The sequence below is a fragment of the Macaca thibetana genome, chromosome 17 (assembly GCF_024542745.1).
Source record: "Macaca thibetana thibetana isolate TM-01 chromosome 17, ASM2454274v1, whole genome shotgun sequence".
Taxonomy (NCBI): Eukaryota; Metazoa; Chordata; class Mammalia; order Primates; family Cercopithecidae; genus Macaca; species Macaca thibetana.
Window position 1 is genome coordinate 81684555 of NC_065594.1, and position 19006 is coordinate 81703560.

Sequence of the window (19006 nt, forward strand, 5' to 3'; positions counted from 1 at the left end):
CATGCATTGAACAGAAAGAAGGGGAGGCAGAACTGGAGAAGGCTCTTTTCTGCAGGGTGGCCATCATTTGTAACATTACTGTCCCAGGAGCTTCTGCATCATGTTCTCCCAAAGGATTAGAAATTATTCTACTACAAAGACACATGCACATGTATGTTTACTGCAGCACTATTCACAATAGCAAAAACTTGGAACCAGCCCAAATGTCCATCAATGATAGACTGGATAAAGAAAATGGGTCACATATACACCATGGAATACTGTGCAGCCATAAAAAAGGATCAGTTCATGTCCTTTGCAGGGACATGGATGAAGCTGGAAACCATAATTCTCAGCAAACTATCACAAGAACAGAAAACCAAACACCGCATGTTCTCACTCGTAAGTGGGAGCTGAACAATGAGAACACACGGACATGGGGAGGGGAACATCACACACTGGGGCTGTTGGGAGGTGGGGAGCTAGGGGAGGGATAGCATTAGGAGAAATACCTAATGTAGATGACGGGTTGATGGGTGCAACAAACCACCATGGCACATGCATACCTATGTAACAAAATTGCACATTCTGCACATGTACGCCAGAACTTAAAGTATAACAATAATAAATGTCCATCAGTGACAGACTGGATTAAGAAAATGTGGCACATATACACCATGGAATACTATGCAGCCATAAAAAAGGATGAGTTCATGTCCTTTGTAGGGACATGGATGCAGTTGGAAACCATCATTCTCAGCAAACTATCACAAGAACAGAAAACCAAACACCACATATTCTCACTCATAGGTGGGAACTGAACAATGAGATCACTTGGACACAGGAAGGGGAACATCACACACCAGGGCCTATTGTGGGGTGGGGTGGGGGGAGGGGGGAGGGATAGCATTAGGAGATATACCTAATGTAAATCATGAGTTAATGGGTGCAGCACACCAACATGGCACATGTATACATATGCAACAAACCTGCATGTTGTGCACATGTACCCTAGAACATAAAGTATAATAATAATAATAATAAAATTGTAGGAATGAACAGAGGGAATCCTGTGGTTGACATTCTAGCCTGTTCTAGGGGTGCATCCAGGAAGACACTAGAATATAATTCTGACCTTTATTATGATTTAGGATTGAGTTAATTCTAAAACTGTACATATTTGTCAGACTTGTGTTCAGATACTACACCTGGCCACTATGAGTCCCTGAAGAAATTCCTTCACTTCCTCTCATCCATGAAATGAAAATGATATCAACTATGTCCTGTTGTTGGGAGAAGTATGAGATGTGGTATGCAACACTTCCAATCTGAGCAGATGCAGTGAAGATGTCTGGTTACTTTCCCTACACTTTCCTTTAATTCGTCAGGTATGAAACCAAGAAGACTGTTTCTACCTAGCATAGATTTGTACAATATCCTCATCCCTGTATTCAAATCAGATCCTACCCCAGAGAGAAGTGAGACAGCAAAAGGATTCAGTCTTCCCTACTACCCAAAGTCTGGCCTCAGCATGAAATTCTCTTCATGAAAACAGCAGTCATCTCATTTGCTAGAATAAGGGTGAGGTAACTACTGAACAATCTAAGCCACAGAAATGATTAAGGTGCTGGTGGCATTTACTTATGCAGAAAGATTAATAGAGTTAAACAATTGTAAGTTGGCCAAATGGTGAGAAGAATAAAAAAGCCATGAACAAATATTTAAAGGGCATGTTGTATCCAAGGATAAGCAGGAATTATTTACAGAAATTCAAAGAGATAAAATGAGGCATGTGTTGGAATAAAAAGATATTAAGCAATGAGATTTGGACTATTTTAAAGACTTGTTCAAAAGAAAGAGAATTGTTGGATTCTGAAGAAAACAAACAAGCAAATACCCATCCATCATGCAACAGTTTCCTGAGAAAAGACAGTGCATTCATGTCTAGCTATTGAGCCCAGTAGTTACATGTTACCCCTGGAAAATCTCATTGGAAGAGATATTATTCTGTCTATAAATTTGTTCATCTACTCTAATTGCCAGCTCTTTGCCATTTGCTTATACCTTAGAAGCTGTTTGTCATTTTGACAAAAATTAACATAGAAAAAAACACAAATGTAAAATCATTACCTTAATTATGTCTCTCTATGCAATAGGTAGATAAAGAAGACGTAGAACATATTATCACTACTTGAAAACCTTAGGCATAAAAATACGGAGCAAATCTATCCATGAAAACATTCCACGTAGAGAAAATGAACCATGGTAAATGGCCCTTCCAAAGTTTATGACTATTTCTTTCTATATAATGCTTAAACTTGAGTGATATTTATCATTAAGCAAATTAACTAATATTTTAGTTTGCCAATTATTATTTGCTATGATAGTAATTAAGGAGCCTGAAAAGCAGCCATTGCTTAATCACAAATCTATTATATTTATATATAAAGACTAATTCTCAGAAAGACCATTCATCTTCCTCTGTTTTATGGAGACAAGTCACTCAGTCCAAACACAAATACATGTGATGAAAGGAATATTCTTCCCAAGTAAGGAAACACCAAGCATTGCCTTCTAATGGTACCCGAATACCAACTAGTACTAATAGTGTTTGGCTGAACATCAAATCGCATGGAATAGTTAACGTATTAATACTCTCAATTAGAAACCCAGATATATTGTCACTATAAAAAGATGATCACATAAAGTGTACTGGTTGGGTAAATGGTAGGTTAAAACTATTTCGATGCTAACTCTACCACTTCGTAGTAAAAAATATAAATTTATTATGGAAATTTGAATGCCAAATACTATACAGTTAGGATAAGGATTGAAAACAGAATCTTGAGTTTGATCACTTGCAGGTCATGGGTAACCTTGACAAGACCAGTTTTTTCACTGCGGACAAACACCTGTTTAGAAAAGGTCCAAGAAAGAATGGGAGAAGGAGAGTTGTAATTTCTCTTTCAAAAAGTTTTTCCAATAACAGACAATTAATTCAACAGCTAGAGAGAAATGCATGATCAAGAGGGGATTTCTTTTTAAGATGGGATAATTACTTAAGTTGCTCTAAATATTAGAGCATATTTAAATGCTGGTGAGGATAATACAGGAGGATGTGGGATAATACAGTAGGATGATGCAGAAGAGGGGAAAATTATTGGATTGATTTCCCTGAGTAGGAGAGAGGGTCTAATGCTAAATTCGAGGAGATCTTGACCTTAGATTACAGCACTAGGAGTTTATCCCCCAGTTCAGTAAAAAAATAAAAGGAGGAGTAAATGGACAGATCTGCAGATAGACTTATAAAAGCAGTTGTGAAGTATGTGAATATTTATTTCTTATTTCTACTTTCTCAGACAAATAGAAGTAAGGACATAGCTGAGAGTAGAAATGGGAGAGGAAACATAAGATGTTTGAAGGGAAGTAAGTTAAGAAATATGATCAAGTTAAGTGAAAATGGATTAAAAAAAATAAATGTACCAAGGGGCCCCCTGAGGTTACTGACTGTGAATTTAAAGTCGTACCAATGTGTCTGTGTATTTTTCTTCAGCCAAATTCAGCCTTGTAAGTGCAGGTAAATAGTAAACAGGCAGTTGGACTAACCAGTTAGCAGACCTTCTCCTAATCCCAGCCCCACTCTTTAAAGCTATGCGAGCTTTTCATTTTGTTTGTTTCAGATTCCTCATTTGTAAAATGAACGAATGGATAATATTAGTGCATTATCCATTACTGGATAATTTAGTGTATTAATGAATGGGTAATGTAGTGTACCTACCATATGGGTTTGTTGTGAAGATTAAATAGTACTCAACAGACGCAGAGTGTCATGCAGGTAGTTGTTAAATACATCAATAATTATCCAATTATAGCCATTGCTATGTGTTCATTGATCTCAATTGGTATTCTATGCTTCTGCTGCATAGATGCCCTGACAAATGTGGTATGTTTCATTCACTCAACAAGTACTTCTGAAGTGTTCGTTGTACGCCAGGCAATGGTGAGACAGTGACTTTGAAGTGGCCCTTCCCTATGGTGATGCCATATGGGTTCCTATCAATCGCAATATCAAAAACCGTAAAATCAAAAGGAGAAACACACATCCCACAAAATAAATTACAAAACACAATTTTATGAAAGGAGACATTTTTCTGAATGACAAAGTAGTACCTATCATAAAATGGTGTAGACTCTGTGTCTGGATTTCTACACGTCCCTACTGTTATCCTGTCACCCCGGTAAACAGCAAATGGTGACATTTTCATGTGATCCGAGTTTACTAAATTGAATGCTGCACCATTATAGACAAAAACTACTAAATTAGTTGTTTTCTAATGCAAACACTGTAACTGGCTTTAAATTGCATTGACGTCTCTGAAATGGTCTCTTAGAGATCTGGATTCGTATGTGTGTGTTTTAGTTGTTGGGTGCTAAAACAATATTTGAAATATTATATAACATTTGTATTATCTAAATATAATTGTCCTCTTTGGCTAAAGTTTCTCACCATTTGGGGAGACATTAATATAAATTATATCTAGGAAAAATATAGAATTCCAGAAGTAAGTGGATAAATCATATTTAGAAGCCTTTCCTTTTAAATTTCTACCATTAAAAAAAAATTAAGTAAATACAATTTAGAAGACATAACTTTATACCAAAGAGAAGGGAGGTTCTTGTTGAGTTTGAAAATATTTTTTCTCACAGTAACATTATACAGAATGGAATTACTAACAAAAATCACAAGTTTGGGGCTAAATGTAAAAGTATTCAAATTCAAAATGTAAAGTGAAACCTATAATTGATTATGGTAACTTTGGGACAGAAGGTTTGGTGTATCTGAAATCTTGTTAGGAAAGGTCACAGGATGTCTTCACCAGAGAGTTGGCCATAGATTATTAAGTATTTTTTAATAGATGTAAGCTCAACTCAATCTATGGATATAACTAAACCCAAAGCAAACCATGTTATTTATGTTTAATTACATTATACCTAACCTGCTACACTATTTTACACTTCACTTACTGAACTACTGAGGTATTAAACATTTTCAGAAACCTATAGCAAATATGGATGTGAAATCATAACAATTAAGCCACAGGAAGAAAATGCATAATCAATGAACGCCTTTTTTGTCTCTAACATTATTTCATTGACCAATCTGGTAATATTCTCATAAGATTCCCTGCTTAGAAACTGCATTTATAGTATGTCCCTTGTTAAAAACAAAACAAAAAAATTCAACATTTTAATTTAGAAGACCAAAATTTGATCTAACCTTAATACAACTAACAAATAATAAAATTATAATTATCAAAAAGTTAGCAACAAGTATTAATATGTAGTAAGACTCCAATGGGTACCTTAGAAAATCAACATCAAAGAGAAAATATCTTCCAAAAAATAAAAAATGCTTTGAAGAAAAATGTTCCCTTGTTTTAGTTTAACCTAAACAGCCAAAATAAACAAGCACATGGTCTTTGTGTGAGCACATGGTAATGACACTAAAACAGTAGCACAAAAAACAGTGGCTTTTTGATGACTATTTGCTGTGGATTATTTTCTGAGAGGGTAGACACTTGTTTCCTTACATAGCACCTTGTAAGAAAGAAGGGCACTTTTCTTAGGATAACTGATGAATTTCACTATCACACTGGAGCAAAGCAGTTTTATTTCTATAGGTGTATATACCTTTCTGCTTTTTATGTTATGCATTAACTTGAAAACACATTTTAAGTATCTCACTTTCCATTCCTTATACATTAGTTAAAATGTTAGTAAGAAGCCCATGAACCTACTGATTAAACATACATGGCACGTAATACCATAGCTCTTATGATCACAGCCCCAAAAAAGTAAATCTCAAGAAACAAGCAGCCACGCCAAGGATTTAGAAAGGTTATTATCCTGTAAACAATTATGGTTCTTGTTTGATTGAAAAATTCATAATAAAAACGTAACACTTTGGGGGATAAAATGTTCATTATACATCATTGTAATCAGTTTCTACTATAGTTTTCATTTTTGTTAAGATTCCAAATAATAAAACTATTTGCAAACTGTTGATTTCCTTATAAATTCCCCTTTCTTTAACTAAATCAATATATGTAAATATCTATGTTCATATATTAGTGAAGCTTTAAAATGAGGTTGTTTATATTCTTGCATTCTTATGAATAATCCACAAATATGTAATCCCTCTAATTCTCTTTAAAAATATATAATTATATTTATTTAGGGAAAGTAAAAAAGGTATAAAATTTGAGAAGTATTTTTATGTCTAAAAGTATCTAGTTAGATCACTCTGGTTCAAGGATACTTTCTTTTTTAGCTTGGGCCTATTGACCTTCCATATTTCACCCCAATCCAAGGGCAATGAGGAGAACCCAGTGTATGGCAACCACTCTATCAAGATTTGAGAGCCTATGAAGATGCAGAAAACACAGACTTTGCTTCTTACCTACAATCAACTGAATATGTATACTGAATTATTATCAGGTATAAACAACAACGGTGAGGTATGAAATGCCACAGAATTATTTTTAATTGTATCCAGTGAGGGAAGGCTTCTCAGAGGAGACTGCATTTTCTCTCAGCTTTTCAAAATGAGAAGAATTTCATAATTTCAACAGGTGAATGTAGAAGTGTGGAGAAGATGCTAGGCACACAGTAAAGCACAAACAAAAGGACAAGGATTTGAAAGCATATGACTAATTTTTTTGGGGGGCAGCACTGAATTGTGTTTGAAATCTGTGGAGGTTGGTGGAGGGTAGATGGAGCTGAATCTGGAAAGGTGGGCTACAGTCATGCTGCCTACCACACCATTAATAGCCATCTTGCAAATTTCTGTCCTTCATAAGAGCAAGTTAACTGGTACAAACATCGCTCTTCTATAGGGGTAGGGGTGATGGAGATAGGAAAGAGTGTGTGTGCAGGGCTCCAACTCGGTAATCTTTACATTAAATAAATTGCTACTTAATAAAGGATTTTTAAAAACCCTACATTTAAAAAATGTGTATTACCCTTCCCCAAAACACAAAATGTGGAGCTATTCTTTATTCTGTTTTCAAGCATATCAAACTATATTCTACTTGACAATGTGCTTAAAATTTCTATGCCTCTTTTTTTCTCCCAGTGGGACAAGATTTGTTCCACCTCAAGGTCTCTGCACACACATTGCTTTTTCCACCTGCTCTTAAAATCTCTGCATCCTTCTTACCTGTCAGCTCTCAACCTGTGGACTCCAGTGTTGCCCACCCTGAACTACTTTATCTAATTAGATCCCTCTCCCCACCCCTTTCTCCCCCATAATTCTTTATCCCAGCTCTCTTCATGCTTTACAGGACTTTGAATTTTATCATTTCTTATTTGTTTCTTTCCGTAAGCAATGACTCTCTACCCCATGTTTGTGAGTTCCATGATGGCAGGAACTTCAACTCTTCTATTCACTGCTGTATATACATAATACCTGCTACAAAGCCTAACAGATTGGAAAGATTCAATAATTGTTATATTAATTATTTTCAGCTATAAAGACATATAAAACCATCAGACTTAAATGTTGTATCTTTAAATTAATAAATATGATTTTTTAAAATTTTCTGAGGGCCATTCCCTATGTAAAGAGTGCATAAGAAGAAGGGAAATATGCTTGAAAATATGTCCTAAAATAATATTTAATTAAATAAATGAATTATATTGTTATATATAATATAAAAGCATATCATTAAATGTCGATATATAATATACACAACATAAAGTCTTAATATTTGTTTTGCTTAAAATTAATGATACTAATAATCCTTTTCTGATACTAAAGAGATATATCTGTATTTTTCTCCTCTGAATAATATATATACTTATACATAAGAAATATAAGAAGAATAAAAAATTCTCATAAAATTTCCTTATAACATATCTTCTCTTCTACTTTCCTGTCAAAAGTAAGGTAGAAAAGTGACCTAAAATATATTTTTCTTACAGAACATTGAAAATTGCTTATCATTTCAAAATCAGGAATACCAACAGAGCAGTCAGGGTTGAAAATGGAGAAATGGACCATTAGAAAACTCAGATATCTTTCTATACTGGCAAAAAAGTAAACCCTCAACTGAAAATTCATTAAGTGTAAGGCAAATCCTCCTTCGCCACCCAATATGGCACAAAACATTTACTGTTCATATTTATAAAATAATCTACTGCCTATATTCTTAAGAAATACACACAAGTTTTAATCATTCTTTATATTAAAATAAGCTTATTTAGTAGATAGTATGTTAATTTACTACATGTAGACAGCCAATTCGGAGCTGTATGTGGTGAAAACTGTGTTCTAAAAGATAGTCTGTTTGATGGCATAAGAGGATAAGCACAATTTAAGTCATAATAGGTTGATCCTCTGTCTATCAACAGTGATTAAGGCAGGTGAGTTGGTCTTGTTACACAAAAGTGGGCTGAATAAGGCTCTAGGCTAACATGGAAAATTAAAATCCATTTTTTTTAATGGCTTCTACCCTGGTCTGAAAGTATGATTGATCCCAAATTCTCCAACAAGAAGTTCCTATTTTACTTATACAATTTTATTTCTCTAACAGAACTTCCACTCTGATTTTCTTCCTATCTTTGCCTTTGAAGCTTGATGATAAGAGCAACTAATCTCCAATTTCTTAAACTTGACAACAAGCAATTGTCCTTTTAAAATATTTAGCATTAGCCTTTTAAAAAAAGCATCAAAACTTTTGGTCATCAATTTGCAAATGTAAGGACACGCACTCACTCACTGAGAAACACATGTATAGCTTATGCTTCTATCCACCGTCTTTGAAACAACAGGGCATTTAAAACAAATACAGCTGGGAGCCGAGAATGTAATGTGCTGGGCAAACATATTCTCCCATTAACGTAAATATATTCTTCAATGTTTCCTACCAATCCCACTTGGTTATGAAAAGCTAGCAATGCCCATTTCCCCCACAGAACACGCCACATGCTCTCAAAACCACCAGCCTTAGCAACTGGATGTAGAGACAGGCAGGGAGAGAGACAAAAGCGCCTGGCTCCTGAGAAGGATGCCTTCTCAGACCCTGGCATTTCAAAGGCAGCGAAAGAAGGTCATCCTCGCAACTAGTTTCTCAAAGAAATACCTGTAGTAAGGTAACTATTCTAGTCACCTTTATATAGTAACGGCTTGTGTCTCAGGCAATTCGCCAGTTTTTCAATTAAAACTGACACATATTAGGGATTTTTACTTCTGCCTCCCTGCTCCCCGCAATTCGGATTCTTTCTTTAGACTCCCTGAGCCTCTGTCCCCATCCCAGGATTTGATTGAAGGGCTGCAGGGCCCGGGGCTGCGCGCTAAGCAGCCTTCTGCTAAACCTCAGCGGACTGGGCCATAGTTCACACATCCTCCACTCCTTCTACAGCAGCTCCCGCTGTGGGCACCGCCAGGATCCCCACACTTGGCCAAGGTCTGGGAACCCGGGGGGTTTCCAGGAGACCCCAGGGACCGAGTGAGGCCAGGCCCACCCCATAGAAACCCCCGCCAGCTCAGATCAGACTGCGAGCAGCCACTCGACCCCGGGTGTGGCAAGAAGGGGTACCCCACGTTCCAGAGCCAGATCCTGTCCTCCCGGGAAGCCGAGACTCAGGGGGAACAGGTTTCCAGAGCCCAGACCGCAGGGACGCGGAGGGCAGGAGCCGCCTGGGAGGAGCAGCCAACTTGCCAGCTCTGGCTACTGCACTTCTCGGCGGCCACAGGTTGCCCGACAGGGGACTCCAGGGTCCCCGCGACGGCGCCCGGAGTGCTCCGAAGGGAGGCCGAGGCCAGGTGGGCCAGGAAAACCGAGGGAGGGAAGGACCCTGGAGAAGCTCCATTTAGGCGGGGAGGGGGCGACCCGGGGTGCATTTCCCAACCGTGACCCTCACAGACCTTGGCGCCGCAACCTGCGCTTCTTGAGACCGAAGATGCGCACTTTGGAGAAGATATCCACCAGGTTACCGTTGCAGAGCCCGCGGTTCTTGCTGGGGCTGCTCCGCCTCCTGCTGGCAGACGGCCGGTCCCAGTGCTGCTCCCGCGCCTGCCGCTTCTGGCGGATCAAGCCGCTGGCGATGGCCGCGGCCATGGTGGCCCCGGGAATGGGTCCGGGGAGGGAAGGCGCGGGAGGACTGCGAGCCGGGGGCACCGGAGGGGAAGGCGGCGGCGCAGACTGTGGCTCGCACTCGGGGCACAGGAGGGGGCGCCAGGCGGGACTAGGGAGAGGGGAAGGGGCGCTCAGTCCCGACTGGGACCCATCGCCCTCTCCGCGGGGCGCGGGACCAGGCGCGCAGATGCGCCCGGGGCGCAGCCGGACGATCCCGGGAAGCCGGAGGTCGTGGCCGCCGCCGCTTGGCCACGTCCGAGTGGAGAACCGGACCGCGGCTGCGGGCGCTGCCGGTCACCGCTTGTTGCCGGAACGCTGGCGGGGGTCGCCACCGCCACTCCCGCTGCCTTCTCGCCCTGCCCGCCTCCCGGGCGGGAGGTAGAGTCGGTCGGCCGCTGGCTCCCCGGGGGCCGGCCGGAGGGCGGGTCCCGGCAGGGTCTCTGCGTGTCCGTCGGTCCGGGTCGCGCTGGGCAGGACTCAGCGCCGGGCTCCAGCTGCCCCCGGGCCGGTGCCGCCGCCGGCGCTGCCTGCTCTAGGCTTCTGCCAGTGATTGTCAAGTGCTTTGGAAATCAGCATCTGGAGAGACCAATCTTCTCCCCTGAGATCTCTAATCAAACGCTCCGTTCCCACCCCACTACACCCCCTCCACCTATGTGGTCCCCCCTCCTGATGTACCTCTTCAGAAAGAAACAAAACGTAAAGATAATAATGATTAAAAAATAATAAGAAAGCAAGCTAAGATGGATTGCAGGGGTGGGGTGCTAAGAGGCCGAGCCAAAGCAGGTGGAATTGAAGGAACATCGGGGCGCTTTTTCTTAGATGCAACTCGCTGGTTCCCGAGGCTTCCGCGGCTTGGTTGGGGCTTCTCGGTCTTAACGTGCTTCCCGGTGCACAGAAACTCTCAGCAGCGGTTGGAGAGCTAGGTGGTTTCCGCCCTCCCTGCTAATCCCGCAGGCACCAACGCCCCCCCGCCACCCCCAACCCCAGGGTGGAGGGAGGAGGGAGGCGCCTCCACTCCTCACCTAGTCCACCCAAACTTGCAGGACCCTCCTTTCTGCTGCAGGAAGGATAGGTTTGTCATTTTGAAAGGCTACACGGAGCAAAAAGGAGGGAAGAGAAGGAGAGAAGCTGTGATTATGGGAGATAGAAAGACCCCACTCCCAAATATGCTCCCCAGCCCTGGGAGGAGGAGATGACTGCCGCAGTAGCTGCTACAGAACAGCAGCTGGGTAGGATAAACGCCCAGGAGAATATTGAAGAAGTCAGGGCAGAAATATAAGGGGCAGAGGCGGATGTCACACTATTCCAGGGACAGTGAAAAGCAGCCAGACAGGACACTCCAATTTCAGCTGTCGTCTTCTGGTGTCCCTGGGCAGAGAAGCTCTGTCAGAGAGCAAAGCCATCTGAACTGTGTCTGAAATTCAAATACAACAGCCGCCGTCTCCCCTTGATTTTCTGTCTGTGTCCCGACAGTGGTTCTCTCTTGGATAACTGAAAATGTGAAGGTCTAAGAGAAAGGGCGGCAGTGGAGGGCACCCGAAAAAAACAAAAAGCGGGGGGGGTTGGGGGGTTGGGGGGTTGGGAGAGAAACACTTCATGCTTGGATGAATACAGTTCCGTGGTTTCTAGGATACACCCGAGTGGCAGAACCAAGTGCAGCTCTGACTCCAGGCTTCTTACTTTTCTCCCCGTCCCTTTACACTGCTTTGCCTATCAGCTCAGGCAGCTAAAGAAAAAGAAATGCTCAAACTAGACTTCTGGAAATTCAGTGTGAAGCAAGGGGGAAAGAAGACTCACTTGGTAATCAAGAGACTTGCAAGAACCTTCTTCTCCAGTGACTGCTTTAGAGCCAGAAAGAGGGCAGGCACACTACGCAGGCAGCCCTGGGAGCAGTTCTCAACCAAAACACACTTTCTCTTTGTCTCAGGAATAGGCAGTAAAGTACTCGCCACCAGGCAACTGGGGGGAAGTGCAGCAGATTACAGGGTGGCTGGGCACCTTCTGCTCTAAGCAACATATCCACAGCTTCTCCACGGAAGCAGACACTGCTGGGCTGCTGTTCGTTACCTTCACTCCATATTAACCAACAAGTCTCCTTTTGGGAAGGAAATGCAACCTGATGAGAATGTGTAGATTTAGATCTAAGGCAGGCATTATTGGCTTTAGGATTGTGTATGTCATATATAATATTAAAAAGTGTACTTGTGGAAGTTTATTTTCTATACTTTGCTAGTTACCTCTACAAATTCTACAGTTATTAACAGAAATATGCCAGAGTTGTTTTGCTAGAAACCTGCAATCCCTAGTCACTCATAAAATAGCAAAAGTGAGAAAAAGGGGCATGCTAATTATTTTGCTCTGCCTTTACCTCTTTATTTTCTGTTTCATATGTCTCTTTTCTTCCATTTTTTTTGTGAGTGTACATTTATATTGTGTTGCTATAGTCCTGCTTAAAAAGGGAAAGACGTCTATAGAGAGAGGAAAATAACTAATTAAATGGCTACTGAGTGTGTCTGTTGTTTTAATTCACTGAAATGAGTCCTACTGAACATTAAGAGTCACTACTCTTGGTTTCCATTATTGAAGAAAGGCCATCTGTACATTTCAGACGTTCTAGATTTGAATTTGCAAGTGTCTGTAAGATTAAAGCATCCAGGTTTATTATCTAAGGCTTCTTGCAGTGAGTGTTTCAAAAAAGTAAAATGTTAAGTATAGTGACCTCTTAAATCTAGTACGACTTCCCCAGCCAATACACTTAGTTTATTTTTAAAGGTTCTTTAAGCCTTTTGATGTATGTGCCAACTATATTAATTTGAAAAGAGTGACATTAAGCTTCTTGTTCTTATAGCTGTGCCTATATTTTTGCAGGTATTTTCTTATGCTGCAGTCTTTCCCCCAAATCCTTGGACTGGGGGGTCAGGAGGTCAGTTTTTGGCCCTCTCAGAGCCCTCCCTTCGTTGTTCAGCAGCCTCAGACCAGCCTGACATTCAGCACCGCGGACAGGGATCCCGCCCCAGCCATACCTCTCCCAGAGGAAGCAAGTTCGCTGATTGATTGAGAAAAGCGCTGGCTGTGAGGGTCTCTGACACTTTCCTCCCCTAAAAGCAGTTTCTCACTTTTTTTCCCTCAAGGTGGGAAAGAAATTATTCTTCACAGCTTCTACCGACATTAATAACACACCTTGGAGCACAAAGCCTTTCAGCTTTTCCATAACTGAGAGATACTTTCTTTCTCGAGCGTTCCGACCCCTGGCGCAGCGCCTGAAACAGCGGACTCCAGAGTCTCCCGGCATCTATTCTGGCTGTGAATTTCAGGAGCCTCAAGCGGTCATTTCTCTTCTACATATCTTCCTATTTTAAGGGAGCTTGGAGAGGGGGGCAGCATTGGGATAATCAAGGTCTTTTAGCTTAATATCTGCGTTTTCATTTTACCTCCCCAAAACGCTGTTTAGTTGTTTACGAATGGAGGTAAGTGAAAGAAAACGCAAGAGAGCCATCTGCTGTCTTAAGCTGTGATAAAAGAGTGTGCAAAGCTAGGGTGAAAACCGATTCAGGACCGGTGAACACAAATGTAAAGGTTACTGTAGTTCAGAAAATAATTTCTCACTCATCAGAACCTCCTTGAGTTGTTAATTTCACCTTTGACGTAATAAAGAGGAAAATAAAGTACTGCCCAGGTGGTGTAGCTCCTGACCAAGCTATCAGGAGCCTGAACTCTCATTTCAGAGGTTCTTGCTTCATTTCTTGACTCTGCAACTTCCTAGCTGTATAACGACCTCCAATGTGTTGCTTTAGTCTCTCTCAGCCTTAATTTCCTCATCTCTCAAATTGAGATGAAAACAGAACCTCCTTTTCAACTGTTGTGAGATTAAATTTAGTAAATAAATGTAAGGATCCTAGTACCGCATCTGGCGCACCCTAAATAATTGAAAATGACAGCTATGACTGTATTATCATCACCTTCCAGACTACCCATTTCTATCTTGTAAATTCTTTTGAGGTTTCCATGTATTTTCAATATCAAAATATATGTATTCCTATATTTCCTCACCCTCTCCACAGTGGATTCATGACAAAATTTTAAATAATTAGAAACATACAAAATTATTTTAAGTTTTGATGAAATAAGTCCCAAGTTCAAACCTTAGTTATTATTGACTAGATTTGTGAACTGAGTCCCGTGAGCCTACTTTCACACCAACTGATTATTGATAATAAAAACATTTCTCCACCTTTCAGAGACTATGATGAGGGCCTATGAGAGAGTACTTCTAAAAACACTAAAGTACTATACAAGCATCGGTTTGGAAGGTAATTAGTACACTGTGCTTGATGATCTCCTGAAGATGCTATGATCCTTTTGGTCCTCCAACTTTAAGTATGTTGTTCCCTCTACCTGGAAAATTTCTATTGCCCCATCCTCATACTCCTCTTGGTGATTAAAAAAAAAAAAAATCAGCAGCTAAAGAGTAAGGCATGAGCCACCATGCCTTGCCAACTGATTTCTAAATAAAAATAAAGAGACTTTTTGGTTCTTTCTTGATGGAGCTTATACTTTACGTCTCAGCATAGGTATCTTCTCTGGGAAACTTCTTACCACCTACCCCTAATTAACACTGAATCTAAGGCACCTTGTAAAAACTTCATAATTTCTCTACTAACACCAGCAATTGTTGAATAAAGACAGAGCTATATTGATATTTCTAAAAATATGTCTGATAGGTAAGTGTCTCATGCTTAATATGGCCATGACCAAACTATGTTCTTCCTTCTTAAACCTGTTCTTCCAATCTTCCCCACTTCTGAAATGGCAAGTTCATTCTTGTTCCTCAAGCTGAAAACTTTAGTATCATATTAATGTCAGTTCTTTCTTGAATACCCCATATATATTTGTGTAAGATCTATTCTGTCTATCTGCAAAATATATCCAAGATATGATCACTCTCACCATTTCCACTACTACCTACCACCATCTTCTTTTGGGCAATTATACTACAGTAGTAACTTAAAAATCCTATATGTCAAAACCAAAGTCCTCACTGTAGTGGCCTGCCATGCCCCATGTGATTTGTGCCCCACTTCTGCCTTCAGTTGTACTCTGGCATCCTCTCTATTTATCTCCCTTCACTTACCACTTGTTGTCCACCAAACCACCTGGCATGCTCCTACGACAGGACTTTTATACTTGCTGTTTCATCTGACTCTCATCTCCTTTGATTCTTTCCTCACATCTTTGCTCACACATCTATTTAAAATTACAACTTATAAACACAGACATTTCCTTCTTGCTATCCTGCTTTATGGTTCTATGTAGCACATCCAACTTTTAAAATTTCTATATACTTTCCTTATTTATTTGGGCTGTCTTCCCTGTTTAAAATATAAGCCCATAAAGGTACAGACTTCGTCTCATTTGTTTACTGCCACATATCCAGTGCTTAAAATGGTGCCAGGCAAGTAGGTGCTCAAAAAAGATTTGTGTATTGAAAGGACTAAGACATTGGATATCTGAACAAATAGACAGTTAATACCAAATAAGAGGAACAGAAAATCTTGCTTAACCCAGTCTGTCAAGGATGAAGTACCCCATGATATCTAAAGAGATCCTTGATCTCTTTAAGCACCAAGACACCTAAAATTCTATCTGGATTACACACAATCTCAACTTCATAAATAGGATATACAGAAAATACTTTAGCCTTTGCTTGATGACTTGGGCTCAACCAAACATGACAAGCAGTTCGAGTTCTGAATTTCAACAGTGACACCCTTGGGGCTTACTGAAGGATGTAAGACTGATTCCATGAATCAAAAAGGACTTCTGATATTTGTGATTCACCACTTCTTTACACTTCCTAACACACACACACACGGACGCGCGCGCGCACACACACACAGAGTTTTCTATCTTGCCTCCTTGTTTTCAGGTTGTCGATTGATAAATTGACAATATGCCCCTTTTCAAACTTGCTACATCTAATCATGTAATCCATTATAGAATTTGACACCAGATAAATGTATTTGTTAAAGTTATCTATAAATATAAAAGTATATAAACTCGAAGTGAAGAGAGTATATAAACAAGAAGCAGCCTTATTGAAATTGAATTTATTACTAAAGTTTTTCCTATTGCATTCTGAGCTCCATTATGTTCTGGATGACTTTGTTGCATACATTGTTTGCCTTCCAAGTAGATAAGTTTCGATGCGGCTTACTAACAAAAACGTGCCTGGATTTTTTTATTTGTCTTCCAAATGAACAAAAAATCCAAAAAACATATTTTGTACATTGATATCTATATTAAATTCTATCATGTTATTTTTCCAAATTAACAATCTACTGCTTTTCCTTCATTTCTGCCATTGTCACAGCCACTATTTTGCTTTTCCTAAATTTGTCAAATTTAAGAAGCTGTTAATTTTAAGATTATTTTAGGTACTTTGATGAAAGAAATAAACACACTTTATTAAGCTATATTATTTTATAGATTATAATATGCATATGAATTTTAAACGTGTTTATACATAAAAAGTATTGGCATCTAATAATCACTAAAATATGATGTGTACTTGATCGTTTTCATACATTAAGTGACTCACTCCGCTTTGTCACATGGTTTCCTTTGTGAATCACCTTTGACATTTTTCAACATCTCCCAAATTAAAGCTAAAATATTAAAGTCCAACATTATTTTTCGACAATTATTATAAAATTATTATGATATAAACCCACAATTATTATAAAATTATTGGGGTGAGCTTCAGTGGAATTAAATATGATACATATCGGCATTTGTTTTCATCTCTTTCCTCGATAAATGGGTTCTATTTGAAAATGTTTGAGATGCTTTTGGAAAAGTAATCAATATTGATGTCCCTTTTCATTTTTTACTCATTTGGAAGAATATTTAAAAAGTCATATTAGTATTAACTTGGGGCAAATTTTCAACTAGTTAATTAAGACTGACTGCTTATCTGCTCATTACAGTTTAAGTTCAAGATCACATTTTATTTTTTCTGTGATAGTATTATTGACCTTTACTTTAAAATCAAGGGATAATCTAACTGAATATTAAATAATTCCAAATTAGATTTTCAAAAACCAAGTGATTGCATTAATGTTATAGCAGTTGTGTTGATTAATTTTGCTGGATATATTTATTTCTGGTAGGCAACACAGTTCTACTATTAAAAAACTGGAAGGAATTTTATTGTTGCTTAATGTTTTGATTCAATAAAGGAAAAGTAGAAACTATTGATACTAAAAACTTGTGAACATTCTTTCCTATAGAAGAAATACCAGATTGATACTAGCAGATGGTTTAGCTTTACAAATTTAGTGATTTTCTTTTAATCCGGCTAATACATTGGAAAAAAATATTCTCAGTAGCTTCCAGCCTTCAATACTAAAGTGAATCCAAAATGCGCATAGAAGTCATTTCTGAGTTGTGAATATTGGCATATCTTTTCCTACTCTAAATCAGTAGTGGAAGATTAAAATACCAAGCATTTTAATAATAGGTCAGTGAATTTTTAACACTATTGAATACCTCAATAGAAAAAAAAATTACTCAATTTCCAAGAAAGTTTAAGAAAGGAAAGTTCATTTATAATCTCAATGCAAAGAGAGTCCCTGTGCACATGTGATGTAATCTTTTTCATATTTAGCACTGTAATGAGTTTCTTTTTAATAATTTTTAGAATGACCACTTTCATAGGAAATAAGTGAGCTGGATTGAGATTATGTTCTTTGCATTTAGCATACATGAGTTAAACATATGTAAACTTGTACATCTACACACACACGCTTGTATGCATGTGTGCCAAAATACACAACTAAATTTCTGACTCTGTTAAAAGTAATTAAAATAGTGATTTTTTTTTTTAAAAAAGCCATTTTCATACTCCCAGTTCATGCCTCTTAGTAACCTGTTTTCATTACTACCTTCACAGTACAGAACTTTTACATTCACATTCGAAATTTTCTGGATAATCGTTAGTGGAAATTAATAATAAATTAGAGAATATTTCAGTCATAATTATTTAAATAGGAACAAGAATATGTCTCCCCGTTTATAAAACATCCAAATAATATGTGTATAATAGTTTGTGAAAAGCTTTTAGTTCTAGTGAAGTGGACATCATGATCTCTCTTTTATAGAAGAGGTAATCAAGCCCCAGACATGTTAAATGACTGCCAAAGTTACACAGCTAGGAAGTGGAAGAACCAGATCTTAAGCACAGGCCTTTTCTATCACACTATCTGCCACCCAGCAGACAACTATTTGAAATATATGTATCCGACACAGAGACCAGCGTAGAGTAAGAACTCTTACATGGGAGCCAAGGACTTGCAGAAGCTCCAAGAATGGGTGTAGGATTATCTGTGATTCCCCTGAAATTTATGCTGAAAAGAATGTGTGCATGTGCATGTTGATAACACCAGGGTTCACAATTTTTACTCAATTGTTAAAAAGCCCCATGAGCAAAGCAAGAATAAGAACCCACAACTACAGAGGAGGACAAAGAAAGAATGAGAACACAACATCCAATTCTACATTTTCTGACTATAAAAGTACAACTAGAATATAAAAATAAATGACAAATAAAAATTGCCTCTAATCCCAACATTCAAACGATTTGGAATATTTTTCCAGTTTTTTAAAACATTATTTTACATACAAATTTGCTATCATATTTTTGGCCCAATTTGGTGACTAAGAAGACACAAATGCAGTAAAAGCCAGTGCATCAAAGATCATATACTTTAATTATATGATCTGAAAGTGTACCAGCGACTACTATATTCTACATTCTTCCAAAAACTATCTGCAACTAAGAGGGCACTTCCTCCTGAAGGTTCTGCATGCTCTAATCTCTGGGAACAACT

The 19006-nt window shown here is 39.0% G+C and overlaps 1 protein-coding gene across 4 annotated transcripts in view; it reads right to left on the reverse strand.

Annotated features, from left to right (window-relative positions):
- The window catches only part of FGF14 (fibroblast growth factor 14), a 678189-nt gene that overhangs the window by 188290 nt on the left and 470893 nt on the right, over window positions 1–19006 (reverse strand). The window contains exon 1 of one of the 4 annotated variants that reach the window (XM_050766683.1): window positions 9908–10294. The exons of the other annotated variants lie outside the window; for them this stretch is intronic. Within the exon in view, the coding sequence (XP_050622640.1) occupies window positions 9908–10100 (193 nt within the window). The 5' untranslated portion in view covers window positions 10101–10294. Of the gene's footprint in view, window positions 1–9907; window positions 10295–19006 lie in introns of those variants that run through there. 4 annotated transcript variants of the gene reach the window in all.